The sequence below is a fragment of the Ornithorhynchus anatinus genome, chromosome 4, assembly GCF_004115215.2.
Source record: "Ornithorhynchus anatinus isolate Pmale09 chromosome 4, mOrnAna1.pri.v4, whole genome shotgun sequence".
NCBI lineage: Eukaryota > Metazoa > Chordata > Mammalia > Monotremata > Ornithorhynchidae > Ornithorhynchus > Ornithorhynchus anatinus.
Window position 1 is genome coordinate 75,943,398 of NC_041731.1, and position 24,170 is coordinate 75,967,567.

A 24,170-nucleotide genomic window follows, 5' to 3' on the forward strand; every position below is an offset into this window, starting at 1 on the left:
GAGCCCTGAAATGAGCATAAACCAGCGCTGTGAACGTTAAACACTCCGAAGAGGGATGGGACGGCCAACTGTTCGATATTTTTATTTAAGAATCTGGATCCACATTCAATTATATTTTCAGCTTCCCCAAAGCGATTCAAGAGTCTTAGAGCACAATGCCAAATTGTGCTCTACTCTCTCGCAGGAGGGTGGGCTGCTTTTACCATTTGAAAGTCTTCTTCAGGTGGCAGGCTAGCCTCAGACAGATTCATTTTTAAATCTCAAAATAGCAAACCATTTGTGAGATCAGATACTAAACCCGAAAGTTTTTTCAGTCCCGCTCAAAAGAAGGCTACGATTCCAAGCAAAAGCTCAACCATCCGTACTGGTCACGGGCAAACATCTGAATTGAGGATACTGTGTTCAAAACGAACATCCAACAGAAGCTGTTCACTTATATTGTACCCCATGAGATTTGCTTTCCATTGACTGATTTATTTTGTAAATTTCCAAATTTTTCAAGCTCTACAATAACCCCCATTTGTTCGAATCCCCCAAAGAACCACGTTCTGTTCTGTTCTCGTAAGGCTGCTGGGTTTTTTCCTATTGGCACTGATTTGACTTAGTTTTAAGGAGAAAAAAGGCAGGATTGGAAGTCTCACAAGGACTTTGTAAATAGTACTTAGAAAAGGAGGGAGGCAAAAATAGCTATTTTCCTACTGCATACCCTGCTTCTCATCTTTGGCTGACATTTTCCGGCCCCGGTGAGCGAGTACCATAGTAAATTCCAAATCTGGAGAGCCGTAAAGAAATACGCAGACACCGAAGTACACTGAAACAGGCTTATATTTTTATTGGGGGGGGGGGGGAGGGAAGGGGGGGAGAAGAGGATAGAATTAATGCCGTGGCTGGCACCCGAGATTAAAGGGATATTTTTAAAAAATTCTAAATACGCCGATTTTCTTTCTGAAGAGCCATCCCTGGAAGATGCTGCGAGTTTGGCCTTATTTGGAAAGAACTCATCACACCAAATGACTTGGCTCCTTTTCCTAGTTGTTGTACTCTTGGAGGGCTTGGGCCATGAAGAGCTTCCCGAGATTCTGGGCCGTGAACTCTTTGATGTTCTGGCAGTAAGTATTAATTTGGCCTGTCGATAAAAGTTAGAAGAAAGTTAGAAGCTCTGGATCGTGACAGGGGACAACCAGTCTATCGATCCATTAATCAAGCAACAGCATTTTTATCACCTACTGTGGGCAGAATACCGTACTGAGGGCTTGAAACAGCACTGGAAAGCATGAAATCACCCCGTGACGGAGGAACCGTTCAACCGTTCTATCAGATTCGCTGGGGGGGAACGAGGTTAGAGTAGTGTCGGAAGAACGCTGCAAAAGCACCCGAAAAATGAACATTCTTGCTTTCGTTAAAACACCATTCTGTTCCCTACGACTGTGAAGGAAGCCAAAGAAACATTACAGTCTGTCGGTGAGGGGGTGAGGGCATCGTTGGCCTTGCCACGCCTTCTTTCCTGAGCTCTGGGGCACTTTGGCCCGGTTCTCAAGCGGAGGGTTACGGGTCGAGTCTCCGGGCTGGGCCGGGCTAGGCCAGATGCACTGCGAAGTGTAGGGGCGTTCCGCTTGCCCGCGTCCCCCGTGCCCAGCTCGGGCCGGACCGATGACGGAAAACGGAGGTTCACAACGCTCCTTCCCAAGGAGTGGAGAGGAGCGGTAACAATCTGTATGGACACCCTGCTCGCTGGCTGCCGGGAGGCCGATTCTCACCCGCGCCCCACCCTCAACGGTTGAAAGGACAAGCATCCACCGGCAAACATCAAGCCTACTTGCTTCGTGGGCTGGACAGGCCGGAAGACCCAACACTGCTGGGTCCGTTGGACCCAGACTGCCGGCGTGGTGGATAGAACAGGGGCCCGGGAGTCAGGCGGTCACGGGTTCAACTCCCGGCTCTTCCCCTTGTCTGCTGTGTGACCTTGGGCAAGTCACTTCATTTCTCTGGGACTCAGTTACCTCACCTGTAAAATGGGGCTTGAAACTGTAGCCCCATCTGGGACAGGGACTGCGTCCAACCCGATTTGCTTCTATCCACCCCAGCGCCTAGTACAGTGCCCGGCCCGAAGTATAAGCGCTCAGCAAATACCAGAAGTATTACTATTATTATGGGCCAAGCTAGTCAATTTATAGCCATGCAGAGTTCTACTGCAAAGAGCAAAAGACAGCCCTCATTCCTTCAGTAGGAGGGACTATGGGGAAACCCCATTTTTACTTAATTTTTTTGGCGTTCGTTAGGCAGAGAGTAAATGATCAACGAAAAACAAACAAGAAACAAAAAAAACCCCAACTTATTATGTATCAAATAGTTCTGAGCTCCGGGATAGATAAAAGTTTATCAGGTTGGACATAGTCTCTGGCTCAGATGGGGTTCCCAAGGCGCAGAGAACTCAAGTGACTGGCCCAAGGTCACACAGTGAAGGAAGAACCAGTACCAGAACCCAGGTCTTCTGACTTCCAGTCCTGTGCTTTATCCAGCGAGCGACATCGCTTCTCTCCTCCTTCAACCCTCACGTCTGGTTGCTGAGGCCCGTCGTTCTGGTCATCCGGGTTACAGAGGGATTTCCTCCGGGGCATAAAAATGACATTCCGACCCAATCATGTCTCATGCACATTGTGTCGTTACCCAGATACAAGTGGCAAGGGAGCTATTAAAAATGAAGACTCTTCTGGAGCATGTGATCGCTTTAAATGAGATTTCAAATGACTCAGAAAAATGGATCTGCCCCCAAATTTACGAGAATATTAAAGTAAGGCACGTTTATTGCCAATACTATAAGGGAGGCGAATACGAAATGTTTTGTTCAAGGTGCTTTCGGTGGAGAGCTTAATCTCCCGGGCTTGATGAGTGGAAAAAAACACTTGAATTATGCCATTTCAAAACAAAGTCTGGATATAGTCTGAGAAAGCTTTACTTCCCAAAGGACTGGTCACTCAGCGTGAAAATCAATCACCTGTTTCTAAAAATCTGAGATGCTAGAAAGATTAATAAAACAAATCTAGGTGCGACACTTATTTTAACGAGCTTTATCACCACCATGGAAACCCGATTGCTTTAATTGGATTCTGTCCTAAAAGAAACCCGGTGGAGTTTGACTTGATGAGAGTGGATGACATATAAATTCAGCACTTCTGGGTACAGCAACGTAACTAGTTACTTCTTCCTGCTTTGCCGATCACCTGCATCGCCATTATGGCTAATAGGATGAACGGCAGGGCCTACTGGAAAGAGAGAGGGAGTCAGAGGTCCCGGGTTTCTCTTTCCAGCTCTGTCAGCTGCCCGCAGTGTGACCTTGGGTAAGTCACTTAACTTTTCTGGGCCCGAGTTTCCTCATCTGCAAAATGGGGATTCGCTCACCCTGCTACTTAGACCGTGAGCCCCATGTGACACAGGGATTTTATCAATCCGATAAACTTGTATCTCCCCTAGAGCTTAGAACAGTGCTTGAGGCATAGTAAGCGTTTAACGAATACCATAATAAAAATGGATTCATTTTACGCTTTTTATTATGTTCTCATTTTATCGCGATCGGTGATGGAAAGGACTAGGAAAGAGCTGATTCAAATAGGCACTGCAATAATCCAGGGGAAAGGGCTCAATTTGAGTGAGGAAAGGTTCTAGTCATAGCTCTATAACTTCAGGACGGTCACTCTTGGGCCTCTGTTTCTGCATCTGTAAAATGGGAATCACGCCTGCTTCTGGGTTTTGGTTTTTAAAGTATCTGTTAGGTGCTCATTATTTGCCAGGCACTGTACTAAAGCTCTGGGGTAGATACAAGCTGATCAGGTTGGACACAGTCCCTATCCCTATTTTTCAGGAGATGTGACCGAGGCCTAGATGTCCAAGGTCCCGCAACAAACAAGCGGTCGAGCCGGGATTAGAACCTAGATGCTTCTGCCTCCCGGGCCCGTGCTCTACCCGTTAGGCCAGGCTGCTTCTGGGGTGTTGTGAGGGCACAAGAAAAAACACGTGCAATCACTCAGGAACAAAATGACAGGCGCTTATTCCAATAGTTGTCGTATTACCAGCGATGAGCAGGGACTCCATCCTGGGGGGCGGCTGGGGTGGCTTGAAGAGCTTGGACATGTCCTCCTCGGGAAGAGGCGGTTCTCCTCTGCTCTGGCGCTGTATATTCTCCTGCTGTCGACGCTGCTGGTACTGGAAGTCAAAGAGGAAACGGATTCAGTTTACGCTCCCAAATGAAGCATCAGAGTGAGGAGGAGGAATCTCCGGGGGCTCTCTGCCTGCGGGCTAAGACTTTAGTAGCGATAGTATTTATTAAGTGCTTACTGTCAGCACAGCACTGTAATAAGCACTGGGGAAGAATCCCGTGGGTTAGCTTCCTCACCAGGGCACGGATTACTGACGAATCGGATAATCACCTCTGGTATCACTGATGTGACCGGGGTTGCTCTAAACAGGTATGAAAAGAGTGTGGCACCCAATTTCTCCTCCCCATCCGTTTCTGTTTCTGTTTTTGTACTTGAGAGATACAATAAAAAAGCCTCCTCCCACTGTTTGCCAATAATTGTTGTCTGGCCGTCCCCTCCACTAGATCATACACTTCTCCAGGTAAGGGAATATGTGTTGTACCCTTCCGAGCCCTCAGTTCAAAGTGTTTCATAAGCAGGGTCTGAGTGAATATCATTTATTCACTAAATAGCAAATCAACTGTATTTCTTCTTGCCAACAGGTTCGGTTAGGGAATAGGCAGAATATAATGATTCTAAACCTTTTTTTTTTAAACAATTATCACTGTTCAATCCATTTCCATGAATAAGTAAGAATTGAAGATATGAAAACTACAGCTCACTTTACTAACAACAATAAATGGGGTATCTGTTGAGTGCTTTCTATGTGCTGAGCACCAAGCTGGGGAAGATGCAAGATAATCAGGCCGTGCACACCATCGCTGTCCCACTTTAACAAAGGCTTTTCGATCTCTCAGTAGCCTCCAGAGGTGGAGAAACCGGGGGAAGATAATGTTATATTCTGGAGGAATGGAAATGTGAAGCACCGTGGAAAGAACACAGGCCTGGGAGTCAGAGTGAGCAACCTGGGTTCTAATCCCAGCTCTGCCACTTGTCTGCTGTGTGACTTTGGGCAAGTCACTTACACTTAACACTATCTGTTACCGATCTGTACATTCCAAGCGCTTAGTACAGTGCTCTGCACATAGTAAGCGCTCAATAAATACTATTGAATGAATGAAGGAATGAACTTCTCTGTGCCTCAGTTACCTCCTCTGCAAAATGGGGACCGAGACTGCGAGCCTCACGTGAGACGGGGACCGTGTCCAACCTGATTAGCTCGCATCTATCCTAGGGCTCAATAAGCTTCCCGGCACAAGTGCTTAACAAAGACCATTTAAAAAAAAAAAAAAATTCAGGCAAGACTTACACACTAGACATGGTTCTCACTTTCAAACCTCGAACACTGCGGTAACACACGAACAGGAGTGTGTGTCTGCGCATGAGCTTCATACTGCCCATACTGTTTTCATAAATAAGATTGCAAAACACACCGGGAGCATTTTTTAGCAGTAAAGTCAAAAACACATTTTCCCAAAACCGTGATAAGCACACGGCCTCCGGGCACGCTAATCGAGAAAAGGTTAAACAGCCGTATCTTTGTACGTAAATAGTCAGGTGATTCTCTTTCTTCCACGGCATTACAGCATCCACTTCATGGCAGTTGGTCTATTTCTGGTATCAAAATTGCCTGCTCTTAATCACAACTGCTCCATTTATAAAATGAAGTAAGGCTTTGCTTACCGCGCTGCAACGAGCCACTGTTAGAGCAGTTAGTCAGTAACAAAATGAGGTGTGAAGCTCTGGGGTCTTTGCTTTCCCAAATAAATTCACCCCTCTGGTTTGTAGGACCACGGAAATGCATTCGAAGCTAAGGATGTCATCTGCCAGAGCAGCTCATCGAAAGGGCAACCGTCAACGGCAATAATTTATATCTAGAAACCTTTCCCCCAACAGTAATGCGCTTCCTAAAAAGTCGTCGATGCTTCACATTCGGAGTTTCAGCAAAGACCCTTAAGATCTTAAAGAATGCAACTTCATGAAACACGCCTCTTAAAGTCAGACTACAAACCTGGTGTTTTTGTTGCTGCTGTTTACTGGTGTTCCTCATATATGTGTTGTATTTGACTATATCTTGACTCATCTCATCCACTCTGTCCATCAACAACTGCAGGCTCTTCCCCAGATGGTTGCTGAAATACAAAACAAAATGACACCTGGTACTTTGGCCCCCGCCTGGCTATGCAATTTACAGGGTTCTAAATAAATCCAGTCAGGTAGCTCCTTCAAAAAGGAATCGGGAAGAAATGGAATGGGGTTACCAAAGGCAGAGACCACAAGACCCACCTGATTCAAAGCCGCCAAGCAAGGGTACCTCTATGGGTTGTACAAGTATACCTCAGCAGGGTCTAAAACCACCCAGGGTCAATATAATCCTGGATCCATCCCCAGAGAAAGAACTGCCAAATATATCGAACGGGAATGTCATTTTCTAATACGCGCTCCACAAAAAGTCACCGTACTTCTTTGTTTGAGGCTTACCCACCTCTTCCTTTGAGATCAATGGGGATGACAGGGCCAGCAGATTGTGCAGACTCCCTGGGTGCAGTGATGGTGATCAGAAGAGTGGAGAAGGGATGATTTTTTTTCTTTCTTTCTAACCCCATAAATTGGAGCCAAGTGCCTTCCTTTTTCCCTCAGATATATCATTCCTTCCCAATCCCTTGGGGGGGGGTGTCTTTCCCAACTTATCCTTCTTCAAAGTCCCTCTAATTTCCCTTTGACTTCCCACCTTGCTTCTGGAACTTAAGTTATTCACTACCAAATTCCTATTGGAGACCTAACTGCCATTTGCTCAGGCCTGTGGCACCTTTCTGGTTGTCTGTTTTCAGGATTAATGGTTTAAATGTTGCATGATCACTGGATTCATTCATTCATTCAATCATATTTATTGAGTGCTTACTGTGTGCAGAGCACTGTACTAAGCGCTTGGAGAGTACAACTGTAGTTAAGTGCTTACTACGTGCCAGGCATTGTACTGGGGTAGATAACAATCTTAATCCCCATTTTACAGAGGAGGAAACTGAGGCACAGAGAAGTGACTTGCCCGAGGTCACGCAGCAGGCAAGTGGGGGAGCCGGAATTAGAGATCGGGTCCTTCTGACTCCCAGAGCTGACTCCACTAGGCCGTGCTGCTTTGAGTATTGTTCTAGAGTACTGTTTTATACCCACTATCACCTAGCGCTATAAAGGTGAGCAGTTGTCTCAGCTATTTGGTTTGCAAACTCCACAGTCATGTCAGCTCCGCGATATTTGATATGTGCACTGGGTCTGCGAAGGAACCACGAGAGAACGAATTCCCTGAGCCTTCACGCGTACACTGGCAGTCTCGCTATTTTTTTGACCCACCCACGTTACCGTCTTCCAAACCCTACTAAAATCACACCTCCTCCGAGAGGCCTTCCTTGACGAGCCCCGCATCTCCCCACAGATTCGCCCTCTCTTCTGTACCATCTAATCTGTGATTCTCTCCTCATCCCCCAGACCCCTAGCGCCCTTAAGCACTTCTGTACTCACCCCACCTCAGCCCCAAACCTTTTAGGTTCATATCATTATGCTCCGTTAACCCTATCCGTAATTTATTTTAATGCCCGTCTTACGACTGACTCGTAAGCTCCTGGAGGACAGGAGTAGTGTCTACCAACTCTGTCGTACTGTACTCTCCAGGACGCTCAATACATTGCTCTGCACCACCTAAGCGCACCATCACTATCACTGATTGAGTGATGGACATCATCACCACGAAGAGAACGGTCTAGTAGGCACTGAAGGGAATTACACCCAAATCCAAGTCATGACCCCTGCCCAGGAGGAAGTTTACAATCTAACGAAGGGAATAAAAGGACTAGAAAAAGGACTTGTGCTCAGACACAAACAGAAGTAACTGGGATGTCAATTTAAAACTGTGTGTCACAACCAACCCCATTAGTGACACTTAAGATTTGGGTTAACGTCTATGGCTTGCTGGGTCAAATGGAGTTTTGCAAGCACCGTTTTGTGGAATTATTTTATACGGCTCTATTTTCTTTACGGATACAAAACCTGTGCTCTTAAGATCTTGCAACTTGCACGCTCTCGGACTCCTCTGGCCCCACTGAGACCTTGAACCTATTCTGTGTATCTGTCCGTGCTGTGTTTTAAAGCTCCGTCGCTCTGTCTCTAATCCCCTCTCCCCACTTAAATCTCAGATCGTGACCCCAAACGAGGGACAACGGCCGTGTCAAAGTCCCAACTGTATATTGTCTCTCAGTGCTTAGTACAGCGTTCTGCACGTGGTAAACGCAGCATTACCATGTCAGGCACAGTCCTTGTCTCACAAGGGGCTCCCAGACTAGGTAGGAGGGAGATCGGGTACTGAATCCCCATTTTGCAAATAAGGAAACTGAGGTTCAGGGAAGTTATATGAGCTGACCAAAGCCGCACAGCACCCAAGTATCGGGGCTTGCTTTCCCCCAATTTATTTTCTACTGCAGCGGAAAAAGCAAAGGCCTGGGAATCAGAGGATCTAGGTTCCAGTCCCAGCTCCGCTACCGGTCTGAGGGATCTTGGCCAGTCGCTTAACTTCTCCGTGCCTTATTTACCTCATCTGCAAAATTGGGTTTAAATCCTACTCCCTCCTTCCTAGAGAGTGAGTTTCATGTGGGGACAGGGACTGCTTTGTACCTACCCCAGTGCTTAGTACAAAGTAAGCACTTTAACAAGTACCAATAAAACAGAGTTCTCTGAAGGTGTCACATGGATGGCTGAACCGAGATCATCGTGCTAAAATGTCAGTAAATTCTACAATAAAACTTTCAGGTTTCCACAACGCAGAAGCCTGCCTCTAACCATTTCTAGTGAAACAGAGAACTAACATCATCTGTGCCTGCTATGGGGACACACGCCACTCACCAAGCAAAACCACCGTCACGGTCTTCTAGTTAGGTAAATTTTAGGATCATCATCTTTAATCCCGGTTCCCCGCTCGGGACGAGCCAACCGGAATGGAACGGCTTCCCAGAGTGTCTCCTGAGCGGCCTTGCAGTCCGCACGCGAGAAACGTTAGAAGTAGCATGGCGTAGTGGATAGAGCACGGGCCTGGGAGTCACGAGGTTAATGGGTACCGATCCCTGCTAGGCCACTTGTCTGCTGTGTGACCCTGGGCCAGTCCCTTTACTTCTCTGAGCCTCATTTACCTCATCTGTAAAATGGGGCTTAAGACTGTGAGCCCCACGTGGGACCGGGACTGGATCCAATCCCATCTGCTTCTACCTACCCCGGCGCTTAGTAGTGTCTGGCACAGAGTAAGTGCTTAACATGGGCCGTTATTACTATCATTCTCATTAACTGCTCTCTTCCCAACCTGACATGTGGAGCAGAGCCGAGGGTTGGGTTGGACTGCTGGGGTCAGGAGGAGGGAGAGGGGAAAGTCAACCACTTGGAATCAGTGGAAGAGCAGCTGTCGCCATGGCCCGTCAAGGCCGCTCCCATCCCGGTGGCCTTAATTTCCTCCTCCCTGCTGGGGCAGAGGGGAGACGATGGCGGGACCGCTGGGTGGCTGCTGAATGCCGGCAGAAGGAACGGTCGGGACAGGTATATCTCTTGCTGACCTGCAGTTTACCAGCCTGACTTTGGGGGGGGGGGGAGGGGGGGTCCACGGCCAAGAGATCCCCCCACCCCGCCAAGTCTAGCCTACATGCTACAGAGGTTCATTCATTCAGTCGTATTTACCGAGGGCTTACTGTGTGCAGAAGACTGGACTAAACGCTTGATACTTAGAGAGGTCACGCGGGAGGGGTGTGCTGCTCGGCCCTGACTCTCCTTCTCCTTGCCCACCATCTGCCTGGATGGTCAGAGTGCCCAGAGCTGGGAGAATTACTGGTTTTGTTTCGCTCTGCTGGTGCCTTCTTATAGCGCTACACAAGCTCAGCCTCAAGGCCTCCTAGGGCTGTTTGCCGCTACCAGTAAAGAGAGGGGAAGAAGAGGCTGAGAGGCGACAAGCCAAGGTGGCAGGAAGTTATATGTGGGTGTGGGGAGCGACGGAGGGCTAACAAGCAGCGGTGACAGATTCTCCACGGCCGACCTACAATCTAAACATTAAAAGGGGAAACAGAGTACAAGGATGTGAGCCTAAGTGGTAGGGGACTGAGATGGGATGAGTATCATCACGGCGCTCAAGGGTGCTGTGGGCCGAGGCCGGGGAGAGAGTCGAGCAGCGTAGGTGGAGCCGAAGAGGGAGCGGACGCTCGACGGGTGCACTGGCTCCCAAACTGGAACTGAATTGTTTGGATTGGGTGTTCTCGTCTCCCCGCTACAGACAGAGCTCGGCCACAGACTTCAAAGTCTGTCATCAAGACAGACCAACGCACAGACACCAGAGAAGACGTTCGAAAGGCTCGCCGGGCTACAGAGTCGCCCGCTTTTTTCGGCTTGTTAACGTGGCGTGTCGCAACAGAAGAGAGATCAAGCATAACCGGAGGTCGACGAGCAAGTCGCCCCGATTTAAGATTTAAAGTAGGAAGGCTTTTGACCAAATGAACTTCCTATTTTAATCCACGTAGCTCTCCCGATAGTTTGGTCAAATTACAACTTTTCCCTCCACTTTCATTATTTTTGGGAGGGGTCAAAAAAAAAAAAAACAACAAGCCACCAACATAAATCCACTACCATGACTTTCTCCAAACCATTCAGCTAAAGTCAATTGATATTTTCAGAGGTTAAGATGACTCATATTTCTAATTAATCCCATTGCCATTAATTCTATCAACCCCTTTATCTTAATGAATCTCCGTTCGACCCATTTCCCGAAAACGGATTCCAATTCTCAACCAAACTTTTCCCGTCCTGAGTAAATCGAGAACGAACGTACATGAGGTGATATAAATTTAAACGCCCGGCCTTCCACCGCAAATTCCAACCCAACCTCCGAATTTCCTGGCATGGGCGAGTAGGTGCCTTTCCATGCCACAGCACGACAGGGCGGCCTTTAATAAGGCATCTTGGAGGTGCCCCCTGGCAGAAAAGGACAAAATTTCATCTGACCCATCTTACGTTTCCCCACTTAACTAGCGGAGAACCTGTGTGACCAGTTTTCATCCAAAGCTGTTCTTTCGCCCAGACTTTAAATCCTTGAAAAACAAAGGCCGTACGTTGAGTACATCAATTACAGCGGGTATTTAAGGCGCCACAATGGTAAACCTTGTGAAACTTCCTGATTTTTGTACGCTGGAGCTGCATGATATTTATTAAGATGGAATTCTGCCACCAGCACGGCTTTGTGTATTTTCCCGCGTTTTATAGAGTTTGGATTCCACCGAAGTCCATTAGGGCCGCATATTATCAGAAATGTTCAGAAAAATGGTCGCTGCGGACCTTCAAAGGCTTCTCGTCCTGCAGACACACAATTATTTTACAGATAGTGTTCACAGGAAATCAGAATGGTTTTATGTGGACCTCTGCACGACCATTTCAGTCCACCAGAATGCGAGGGGGGGGGGGGGGGGAACCAAACAAAAAAACAGGGAGTTATTGTTAGAAGTTGCAGTAATATACTGTTTGCTTTCATTGCCTGGAAACAAAGAACTGAAAACAGATAACTGAAACAGATGTGCCTTGAGACATGAAGTGATAAGTATGCTCTAGCTCCAGTACCAATTTTTCCATAGTTATCTGTGGTGATGGATGCAAACCCAACTCCCTCCTCGCTTTCTTAATGAAATGTGGCAGATCTGCCCAGACCAGAAAAAGAATGAATTTCAAGAAAACCCTCTTAAATGGCAGTGATTTTTTTTTTTTAAAGGTATACAGGTTTTTTTCCGCTTTGTTTTTAAGGAATGGAGTCGGTTACTGTTATTCAGTTCAGAACAAGTTTCCATGCAAGTCAAATCGCTTGGAATCCATATACGGGTATTTTCAAGTTTGATGAAGAATTATTCAGCGACAAAGTCAGCCAAAACAAGGACAAAAATAAAAGCCCGAGGAAGCGGCTCAGCAATGGCTTCTGCTTTTCTCAAGATCGTTACCTGCATGCCCAAGTGATGTTTCCATCTTGGAAGCTGACGCAGGCTGCGAAGAGATTTATTTTTTTTTTAAAGATAATCTATTCCCCCACTCACTGGTCTTTTCTATCCCTTCAACTTATCCTTTTTTTGTGATTGCCAAAACAGAAACCCTAACTTGGGCTTTATATAGCTTCCTCTGGAAACAAGGGGTTCTTTCCTTCTTTCCCATAATGTTAAATAGAGGAGTTGAAAAAGATTTTTTCTACAAAAGGGAATCTGTTACATCTTCCAAGCGTAGAGCACTTGGGGCTGGTTTGGGCAAATGGAATTGAAGACTGATCCAAGGGCACCTTAAATGACTGTCTATTGTTGTCCTGTTCTCCCTCCGAGCGCTTAGTACAGTGCTTCGCACACAGTAAATGTGTAATAAATAAGACTGAAGGACTGAAATGAAGGGGGCCTTTGTTAGAAAGGAGATGGGATCCTAGGAAGGAAAACCTGGCCCAGAAAATTTTTCAGTAAGAGCAAATAAATTCACTCTGCCTTTTGTAAGGTACTAGTACATCTTAACCTTGAAAGGAAATGACAGCTAAGCAGCAAGGTCCCGGACCTGACTTCCTTCTTGTGCTCCTCTTTCCTCCTAAATCACATAAATCAGCAACTGCTTCTTCCTACCTGGCCCATCACCACCCCTCTTCCCTGCCACCATCTCACTTGTGTTTTTTTTCCCCCAAATCATTGAGTTTACGCAGCGAGTTTAGAGAATAGAACTGGATTCCTTTAGGGACAGGGCACCGGGCCGGATCCTCGGGGAGCGGACACCCAACAAGCTGTGCCACGAAGGCACGGGGTCCTTACTCCCCTCACCACAGGAGACAAGGGGCCCTGTGGGAAATCATTTTGGAAGCTGGGTCAGAGGTGTGAAAGAATGTGGCCCTCACAAGTGGAAAAGCAAACAAACACAAATAATCCTCTAAACCATGCCTGAAAACATTCGTTTCACTTAGCCCGCTGAACTATGGCCACGGATCCCCTGCTCAGAGGGGGCCTAGGGAGGCCAGAGAAGCCATTTTCTCACTGACTTGAATGGCAAACCGAAAAGTCCAAGTGGAGTCTTTGAAAAACCATTGTTTCTAAACATCTCCAGAATTTTACTGGGGTAGAAAATAACTATGAGGGAGCCTTTGCCATTGGGATCTTAAACAGTTACTGTTTGGAAAATGAGGTCACCGGTGCCTAAGGTGGCCAAAGCCAACAGCAGTCTCAGAAATTCCAATTTTAGATGAAAACTTTACAGGCAAATAACTAGGGGTTTATTGCTGCTGAATTCTGAACTTTCATATTTCTGAGATGATAGAAAATAATGAAAGGTTTCCTTCGTAAAAGAAGCATCTGCGTGTTCCTTCCAGCTATTATTAAATATCTACTAGCAGCTCAACTAATATCTAAGCCAACGTGGTCACTGTGCCATACGTAAAACTCTGCCAAGCAAACACACACATACAGACACACATACACACACACACAAAACAAAAACCAAAAAACCCCACTCCCCAGGGGACTTTCAGTGCCGCCGCAAAAATGATGCGCTAAACCAAGCCTGCTGACCGTCATAAGAACAGAAGGGATTGTGCTGCGCTATCAATTTGAAGCTTTCCCTTGGGGGGTCTCGCCAAGGACTACTATCTCTTCGAGGTCTCGGTGGTGTTTACCTCAATTACCCCGGTCATCGGGGACGGTTCCGAGAGGCTCATTACAAAGCCCAGGCGAAGAGGTAAAAATGAGGAGAGGCCGGTGACCCGGTCGGTGAAAGGTCAGAAAATGGGGCTTCCGTCAGGATGGTCCACTTACCTGCTAGCCAGGCTGAGCAGTTCATGCTTATCAGCCACAGCCGACTTCTTCTCCAGCTCCCACATTAGGACATTGATCAGATGCGAATTTTTAATTATAATCGGCACTTCTTCAAACATGTGCTCAAAGGCAATGTTTGCCTTTTTCAATCTGTGAAGCAAGTTAAAAATATTTGAGGCTGAATTTCATACATTTTTATTCCACTGAAGTCATACCAATTTACACCGGGTTGCTGTGGCCCACTGCAGGGGGATCCGTTAGAACCTCAACCTATGGTCCCGGAATTCTGCTGTCAAGGAGGAGTTTAGCGATTTAAGGATCGAAGCCTTTAACGATTAATCATATTCATGACTGAGAAATAACCCTCTAGCAAGAAAAAACACATAAGCCTTTAACCTTTTAATTTTGTCCCTTTCCTCACTATTGAACTCCTGTGACTCTACTTCAGAATGACTAAAGGCTATGTTTCTGAGTAATTTATATCCAGCTGGGTACCGGCCATCCCATAAGTTCACCCACAAAAGTTCTAGGGAGACAGCAGCGTCTAGCTGAAGAGACACTGCCGCAGAACTACCTTGCGTACCTCGTGAGAGATTATCAGGCAGTAGAGGTCCCTCTCTCTCTCTCTCTCTCTCTCTCTCTCACTAGTTGAGGGCACAGCATGACTGAGTACAGAAAGGACCCACTTCCCGACAATATTCAAAGCACAATGGCTTTCAACAAGTGGGCATGTGCCTTAATTTGCTTTCCTTTCAAAATCATTTGAGGTTGAATTTTCAAAATGACAGCTAACTGAAAACGCAGCAGTACCTTCCTCGGAGACAATTAATAAGCTGCTGGGAGGGGGGAGAGGGGAGAGGGAGGAAACATCCCCTAAAGGGATCCCCTTAAGGTAAAATATGAACTCACTAAGAAATGGAGAATACAAAGCGAGCCAAGACTTCGAGCTACCCCCGAGCATCGGTGGAGTCATGTTTCTGAACATGTCGACTGAAAATCCACACAGGGGAGTATATTGAAAATTTACAGAAGGGAGAATAGGAGGGTTTGCTCGGGAGAGGAAGAGACAAAATGCTGGATCCAGTTAAACGGGACCACAAGGCACCTTTATCAAATTATTCCGTCACCAAATACCATTTTAAAAGAACCTTTCCATTCGGTATATTCTTCATCCATAGAGCCCTTTTACAGTTAAAATCCTCCATTCGATCATTAAAGGACCGTTTATGTGGAGGTCCCCCCCGCCCCCCTGCCCGAGCCCCCTCCTTTGGCCAGGAGAAGTCAACACATCAGAGAAGACACAAAGCTCGCAGTCTTTCTGACAGCCTCTGATCACTCTTTCCATCTCCTTTCATGCCATGATTTATTTCTGCAACTGCAATACCTACCGAAATAGCCACCCTAGCTGCAGTCTACCCCGGCAAGAACAACAGGAGACACAGTCTGTGAAGGAGATGATAAAGCCGCTCTTGTCTGGGGAGGGGCGGGGAGGGGAGGAGGTGTACCCTGAGGAATGTCATCAGCCCCCTCCCCATTTCTGAGCCTTAAATGTCATTCCTGGCATCTGGGATTCGATGAATGTCGCCAACGAAACTCAAAAGATTTTTACATGTATCTCCCCCGCGATCTCAAGAGCACTTACGCTTCAGGAGAGAAATCTTTCTCCTTGCAAACTTCCATCAGTTTAGGAGTCAGCCTGTAAGCCTTGAGGGAGAGGGATCCTTGAGCAGTTTTTATGGGATCTTTAATCAAAAAGAGAAAAAAAAGAATGAAATTACAGGAGAATTACTTTCAATTTTGATGCTGCTTCTGATGTCTTGGACAGGTTATAGCCTAGGCAGCTCTTATAAGTCCCGTTCATTTTTTGCATCACAGGAATGCCACAGAGAAATAGTCTTCATCAAATTTCCAAATGACCCTAACGTGATTACTAGGTGAAATGCGTGGGCTCTACTTATCTATCCAAACCAAGCACACCCATTAGACACCTTCAATGCCCGTTCTTGCAAATCACAATAGCAAAGGGTGTAATACAAAATGCGCTTATCAGAATGATCTTCTTTTCCAGATTTACCTATCACACATTCGAGGACTTTGCCTTTTGTTCATCTCTAGGAAATATATGTGAAGCATTCCATAGTAAAATAATTCACACCAAACAACCCGGTTTAAAAATATCAATGGGTATCTTTTAATTTTTCCATTTCAATTTTTAGAAAAATACAGTCTGGGTATCTAGGACTGGCCGTTTTTTTTTTGTTTTTTTTTTTACTATGCATAGCACGAAAAGCATAAGTTCTCCTTCCTCATGATAAACGGTCTTTAAAAAAAAAAACTTCAGAAAAAAAAACATTTTTGTTAAAAGTAACTGTTTAGAAACCCTCAGAACAAGAAAGCTTAACACTTACGGCATGATAACGGCTAGGACACGCCAATATTAGGCTTAAACCTGTGTTAACATTCATGTTGCCTGAAAGTTAACCCAGAGAAACTTAAAGCAATAGGTGATAAAATGAAAACCCAAATAGACTGAAGCAAGTGGAAAATTCATCAAGGTCTGATGATGCAATGTTTCCAGCCAATATAAGTACACTTTAACAACTTGTTCTTTACTGTAATCCAATTGTTAACATACTGAAACAATTTTGGGGCAGCTCATAAGATTGATCGTATTCATTAGTATTTTTTCTGACAGATACTCAGGACGTTACATTTACTTCTCAGCTGGAAACTATATGCAAGTCTGCCAGATATGGCAAACTGTGAGTGTTTGGGGAGGGGGAGGCTATAAAGCTGTTAAATTGCCTACAGTTCTGATACAGCACAGAACATCTGGTCTGGAGAGTTTGAGGAAACACCATTAAACAGGCAGAGAAGAAAAAAATCTTTGTGCTAAGAAACAGTCCAGGTTTTGTGCGCTCCTGTCAGAGGTAAAAAAAGGAAAAAAATTAAAAAAAATTCCTTGGCAAGTTGTGTTATGATTGGTCAGTCACGTACAGAGCCAGACACACTAGCACTCTGGGTTTGTTAGACATCTGGTCTAGTTCCACCAGCCCCTTCGATGAGGGGCGGGGGGGGGGAGAGATGAAGGAATAAAAATGAAGCAGCTACTCCAGCATTCCAGAACGTACACATCAGGCCTCTGATAGCAAGAAAAATAAACAGAAAGAAGGAAACCCTGTCTAGACTTAGCTGCTGCTGAGGCTGCTGCAGACACGGGGATGGTATTTACTTGAGAAAGCCTGCCAGGCTACTCTCACAGGCAGAAAGACAGAAAGCAAAAATAGTAGTAATAATAGTCGGGCGGGGTGGGGGGTGGGGGGGGGGATGTGTGCGGAGAAGAGTAATAAAGGAAACCTCATACTGACCATAAATGAGAACTACAGACTCTTCGATGGCGTGCTGGTAGCTGAATTGGGAATCCAGGAGAGCGCGGGTGACAAACGAGCCGTAGTACGTGGACTGGTACCAACCGACGTGAAGGTGATCGATATTCACGTGGCGAAGGCTTCTCATCATTTCCATCTGGTACTGGACTAAAACGAGAGAGGGGTTTCCAAACGAAATAAAAATCAATAAATCCCATCGGTTACAAGGCACGTTTAGGACCCGAATAATCCGCCCGATAGGAGTTTTTATAGATCTGGCTTAATCACACAGATTTGGCAAAATTTAGGCACTGCCACTTAAAACACAGCCCACCACCCTTAAAAGTTTCTTCCTCTTTTCTCTAAAAGAAAATGAACGGGATCGAAACTATCGACGTGTGTAGAGTGGATAGCAAATATGGTTAAACGTTAAATGTAGTGGTGATGAATTGTTCGACTTCACAGCAACCTAATTAGGTTTCTGGTAACGGTGCGGCTTACAAGTCGTACGACGCTCACGCCGAAGTACTTCTATACCGCGTTGTTCAAATAAAGAAAAATGCATTTCGTTTAGATGGATAACGGAGCATTCTCTTCCAGTTCTACTAGAGATCTCAGGACAGAGAAGTTAAAAGCATAATAAAAACTTAATGGGAAAATAACAAGCCACCCCATGATTTAAATACATTCAGGATATTCAGATCGTCGCCGATAAGAATTCATTTTTGTCTTCATTTGGTGCCCCCTACTGTTAAAAAAAGCATTCATATTCCTTTTCTGTGCTGGACAACGGAAAGCAAACTGAAATCCATACCGGATCGAAATCTCCATAGTAGCATCAGCACATTTTCTATCTAGATTTTCGAAGGGCCTCCATTAAACCACACTCACGGTATTAGACGGATTGTCTCAAGGGCCACAGGTCCATCTGAAGCGCTAAGGAAACCGCTGTCCTATTAAATGGATTTTCTTACGGGTCACAGGTCCCGCCGAAGCCCAGAGCGGTACCGGGGTCACCGGCTTGGTAAAATCTAAACGCCAGGTACGGAACTCAAATGCGGGATCAGGTCATCACGTTAATTACCCTTCATTCATCAGGTACCCTCTTAAACAGGAGTTTCCTTCAGTGAAATTACATTCGACCTAAAGATGGTATTGTTCCAGTTCACTTTAAAGGGTGCTACGTCTAGACCGACTCTGGTTCCAAAATAAGACCGATGCCTTTCGAATGGAGGATTTTTATAATTTCGGTTTCAAGTGTTGCTCGGGTGCTCAGACTACATTGCACCCATTGATGTGTAAATGAAAGTCACGTCCCCTTGGAGCCTGAAGACTTGCTACTCTGGTTCTGCAGGGTAGGCTGGGATCACAAATGGTGTCACAGAGGAGATGAAAGAAACCACTCTCCCACAGTGGACAAGGCCCATTCTTTTCATCCGCTTGAAATAAGGCCAGCGGAAACCCTAACTCCACTCTGGAGTATTCTGACATGACGTTTCACACAATGAGGAGGGCCGATATACTGAACTGCCGTAGTTGGGTAGGAGATTGCTGTCGTTATTTTCAAATTTACTTTCCCGTTTCTCAGAGACGAGGAGTATAGCATCGGAATCCGTTAGGAGAGACCGACAGGCCCACGTGGAGCTTTGCTCATTCCACGCGACGGTTGCTTGCTTATGGGGGGGGGGGGGGGGGGGGGGTGATCGATCTGAAATCAATCATCTTATTTCCAGTGGGAAGTATACCTGCTTGTACAATTCCCCAGATCCGACGCCTAAACCGCATCTAGGGGTGTCTCAAAGAAAGGCAGTTTCGGTCAATTTTCCCTCTGCTTCAGGCTGGAAATGAAAAATGATATCCATCTATCGGAGATACGTACATACGACCACCCACTCTTTCTGGAAGCCTTTGAACCCAAAGATATGAAAAAGGCCCGGTGTCCTACTTCTAAATAACAATCTTTGAATCAATAAATAAGACGCTAACAGCACATTTCTTCCTGGAATGGGTGCAAGACTCATACAGAAGGCTTCCCAACACTTGAAACTGGCTCATTTCAAGATTAAGCTTTGTAACTAACTGACATAAAAGGCGATCCTTCTTAAAAATAATAAACGGTGGCAAACTTTGCAACTTTAGTAGGAAGAGATCTTGGGGAAGAAAACTCTTGTCGGTACCGACGTCGGTTACTTCAGAGCTTAAGAGAGGCGGAGGGGAAGGATCAGGTGTAAAAACAGGGTAAGCAGGGTGATGGGGGAGGAAACTGGGAGAGGGAGGGACAGTGGAGGGAAAAGACCATAACCAGATATCTCTAGTTAGGCCTTCCTCACATACCCTCTTAGGGGAGATTGTCTTCAAAAATCCAACTTTGAAGGGATTGGGAGCTCCTGGCAGACCCGTCTGGACATGGATTTATGGACAATCATCTGCGAATCTTCTCAAAATGCTTCCCAAGATCTCAATCAACCCACGGATAACAGGATAGAACCCGGGCCCGGGAGGCAGAAGGACCTGGGTTCTAATCCCAGATCCGTCACGTGTCTGCCGGGTGACCCTGGGCAAGTCACTTCACTTTTCTGTGACTCAGTTACCTCATCTTAAAATGGGGATGAAGAGTGCGAGCCCCATGGGGGACAGGGACTGTGACCAACGTGATTAACTTGGATCTACCCCAGTGCTTAGCACACTGTTAAGCGATTAACAAGTACTGTAATTATTGTTGCCATTTATTCTGTGTATAGCACTGTACTAAGTCCTTGAGAGAGTGCAATTAAGAGACACAATCTCTGCCCCTGTGGAATTTACAATCTAGAAGGGGAGGACAGATGCCAGGAACAAAGAGATTTCATTTGAACAGACCAAAATTTCTCGGATCTGGTTAAAGGGGTTACATAAGCAATTACACTTGCTCAAAGAACAGCAACAAGCATGCACGTCTATATTCCCAATTCCTATTTCTTGCTACACTTCTCTATTCCTGTCACGCAAACACTGTATGAACTCCCTCCCCCGCATCCCGCGTGGCATCTGATCTTTCCTACTCTTAAATCCATCCTCTCTTCCATATTGTCTTTACCCTTCCCCACCACTTCAATCTACAAGAAACCCCACGCTACAACATCTTTTCCAAATACTGTAGAAAACGCCTTCTGATATTTCTGGAGCAAACAAGGTAGTCTAACCCTTCATCTGACTATCGGTGAGGTTTATAGGAGTTATATCCTCGGAGCATAATAATTTTGATTTAGGGGGAGGGGTCAACTCTATCCACACTCCGAACAGCATACCCCATATTATCAGTGCAAAGGGGTGGGCACAAACATTATCAACTATCTACTAAGGAACACCAAGAGTCTGTTGTGTAATACTCCCCCAAGTGCTTCATTCAGTGCTCTAATAATAATAATGATGGTATTTGTTAAGCGCTTACTATGTGCCAAGCACTGTTCTGAGCACCGGGGGAGATGCAAGCTTATTAGGTTGTCCCAGGTGGGGCTCACCGTCTCAATCCCTATTTTCCAGATGAAGGAACTGAGGCACAGAGAAGTGAAGCGACTTGCCCAAAGTCACACAGCTGACAAGTGGCGGAGCTGGGGTTTAGAACTTACGACCTCTGACTCCCAAGCCCGGGCTCTTTCCACTGAGCCATGCTGCTTCTCTACACGCAGTAAGCGCAAAATAAATATAATTAATTGATTGATTGATGGGAAATTTCCCTGGCTGCCTTGCAGCAACCTAAATACCTAGAAATCTTGGAGGAGCTGTGCTCTCTCTTAAGAGAAGAATTAGGTGAAAGAAAGAAAAAACCAAGGGTAAGTGTGTATGTACATTTCGATCAAGCTAGTTTTCTACCCAAGCTTGACAGTGTCCAAGTTTTTAAGATGGCTGGTAAAGGTTGCCCACAAAACAGCTTTCTCTGACATAATGTTAGTATTTCTAAAGCGCTTACTATGTGCCAAGCACTGTTCTGAGAGCACCTTATCTGAAGGCTATTTTCCCTCTCTTCTCAATCAGTGGTATTTATTATTTCTACAAAACCCTCATTTCCTCTTCTCCCACTCCCTGCTGCGTCGCCCTCGCACTTGGATTTGTACACTTTCTCCACTCCTCGGCCTCCGTAATTAAATATCTGTAATTTACGTACGTATGCCCGTCTTCCCCCTCTAGCCTGTAAGCTTGTTGCAGACAGGAAACGTTTCCACCAACTCTGCTACCCTCCCAAAGTGCTTAGTACAGTGCTCTGCACCCGGTATGCATTCAATAAAAATCATCGATTGATTATTGAGCACTTGTTGACTGAAACCCTCCCGTGCCCCAGAGCAGCTCATGGTCTACCGTAGCGGGGAGAGAGCGCACAGGGAATGCAATAATTTCTACGAACACAGATTGCTTGGGAGTCAGCATTTAAGTCGACCTGAATTCCAATAACACCACCACGTATCCAAACACCTGAGCTGGGGCTGCGGAAGTCAGGAGAATTATAGAAACCAACGGCAGTTTTGCATTTTGAGCTGCACGGGGGAATCGTCCCTTTTAACCTCTACCATCTTCTTAATTGGCTAAGCCTCTTCCGAGCTAAGGAGAGCCTGGTTCACAACACCGGATTACAGTGTTCGGAGTCTGGCACCGGCACGTTCGTGTTCGGTTTTTCCAAACAATGACTGCGTATATACCCTCTGCAAAACGGTCCACTTTAAAGTGCCTAGAACTAAGTCGATCCTGACTTAATTGAGAAAGGACTAGCAGGAAGCCTGCCGCACAACTGTTCTTCCCAAAGAAGCCCTGGATTTGCTGGGTTTTTCCCATCAAGGACTGTAGTGAAAAGTGAAATAAAATTACGATATTGGCATTTTTCAAACTGTCGGACTCACGGCGCTCTTTCAGATGTGATGAAAAATAAAAGATGTGCCATACAAGGAGGGAGAATGAGGATTAAAAAAATAAATTAAAAGGCCACCCTTCAGCTACAATTTGGAGGAATTTTAAGGTCTAGTTTCCGAGCCACCTGTCCCTCGCCCACTCTCTTCGCTTTGCCGCCCGACCACTTGTTTTCTGAAAAGAGAATTTACCTCACCTGGTCCCTCTTGTGTTTGGAGAACTTTCAGCCCCCCCTCCCCCCGAAGTTTTTTTTAACAGAAAGCTTTTTAACAGAGCTCCACACACACCTGGCTCCCAATAAGAGGAGTGGACAATGGCCAACACCTGCGAGTCTTGGAAGCACAGGAAACATAGCTGAGAGCTAATCTGCCTGAAGATTCTCTCTTCCCCGTGAGATAAGGCAGTCCCAACACTGGAACTGCTGAAACCAGAGAACTGTGGAGATGTGCGGTTTAAGGCGAATCAGAAGACAAAAACCTCCACTTCTTTGTGGTTCCCAGATTTCTCGCGTCTTGACGGTGATTAAAAAGGACCAGATCTCATCTCCGATTCTTTTCGGAGAGTTCGACGCGTAGGCTGTAGGCCAACTGCCACTGGGCTGGACCGTTTATTTTATTTTTCGAAGTGGACCGACACGTCGCCTGGAACTGTTAATAGACTTCGTAGACACAGCCCTCCTCGCAGAATTCCGCCAGGGTAAACACATGACTAGGTGAAATGGGAACAAAACCCTGCAACGCTGTTTGAAAAGCAGCAGGATACAAACTATTTCTGAAACCAGGTGTGTAGGTGCTGCAGCAAAAAATACAGATGGCGCAAGGCTCTTCAGTTTTAACTAAATTTTTCACAAAAGACATTCACCAGAAAAGTAATTTAACGATTATTAAGTTTATTCCCGTTCCCTCCCCCATAAAATCAAACCTGACCGTATCAGATAATGGATGTGGGGAGAGGACGATAGCCAAAATCCTAACACTCACATACATTAATCAATCGATCGTATTTACTGAGTGCTCACTTGACGTACAGCACCGTACTAAGAGTTCGGGAGAATACGATGTAGCAGGGTTGGTATGGAGGCGGAGTGGGGCCTAGTGGAAAGAGCACAATCCTGGGAGTCAGAGGATTTGGGTTCTAATCCCAGCTCTGCCACGTATCTGCCATGCGACCCTGAGCTAGTCACTTCTCTGTGCCTCAGTCTTCTCACCTGTGAAATGGGGATTAAGGCTGAGAGCGTCCCATGTGAGACCGGTACTAGGTCCAACCTGATGATCTTGTATCTATCCCAGCACTCTGTACAGTGCCTGGCACACAGTAAGTGCTTAAACACCAGAATAATGATAATTATAATACAATAAGAGTTATTATTATTCTGCTATTTTGACATCTGTGCCAGTACCACTTTGTAACGGCGATCTCGTGACATCAAGACTATGAAGAGACTGGGGAGGTGAGCGCTCAGTCGTATTTATCGCGCGCTTAGTGTGCAGAGCACCATTCTAAGCGCTTGTGAGAGTACAATATAATAAGCAGACACATTCCCTGCCCACAGTGAGCTTACAGTCTACAGCAGAGATCGCATTAACGGATGCTGGCTAAAGAATTATATTCAAGAAAGATGCAAAACGATTTAAGTTGGTTCAGAGATACAGACGGCCAAACTCCCCTCCCTTCCGTCCCTCACCCGAAATGTAACCCCTCATTTCATCAAATTGCATCAGAGCCCGAATAAACCAAACTCTCTCCATCCCGGGGAAGTTACTGGGAGGTGGGGGGCGGGAAACGACGACTCTCTTCTCCGACGGCCGCGTTCACGTGACTGGGGCGTCCTACAATATTGGCTCCAGCCCTCTCTGGCAGGGACACGTGGTCGCGAATGTGCTACGTGAATGCTACGAACTGTGAAGGCTCTGCCTCGTCATCTAGCAGCACAAAACTTTCTCTGTCCTTCCCTCTTCAGG

At 46.0% G+C, this 24,170-nt stretch overlaps 1 protein-coding gene across 1 annotated transcript in view; it reads right to left on the reverse strand.

Moving 5' to 3' along the window:
* Positions 1-807: 807 nt before the first annotated feature.
* EIF3H (eukaryotic translation initiation factor 3 subunit H) overlaps positions 808-24,170 on the reverse strand; it is a 93,986-nt gene continuing 70,623 nt past the window's right edge. Inside the window, exons 4-9 of the mRNA XM_029063574.2 lie at positions 17,332-17,499; positions 15,606-15,705; positions 13,964-14,113; positions 6,145-6,265; positions 4,068-4,200; positions 808-1,126 (exon numbers count right to left, since the gene is read on the reverse strand). Of these exons, the coding sequence (XP_028919407.1) occupies positions 1,029-1,126; positions 4,068-4,200; positions 6,145-6,265; positions 13,964-14,113; positions 15,606-15,705; positions 17,332-17,499 (770 nt within the window). The 3' untranslated portion in view covers positions 808-1,028. The remainder of the gene's footprint in view (positions 1,127-4,067; positions 4,201-6,144; positions 6,266-13,963; positions 14,114-15,605; positions 15,706-17,331; positions 17,500-24,170) is intronic.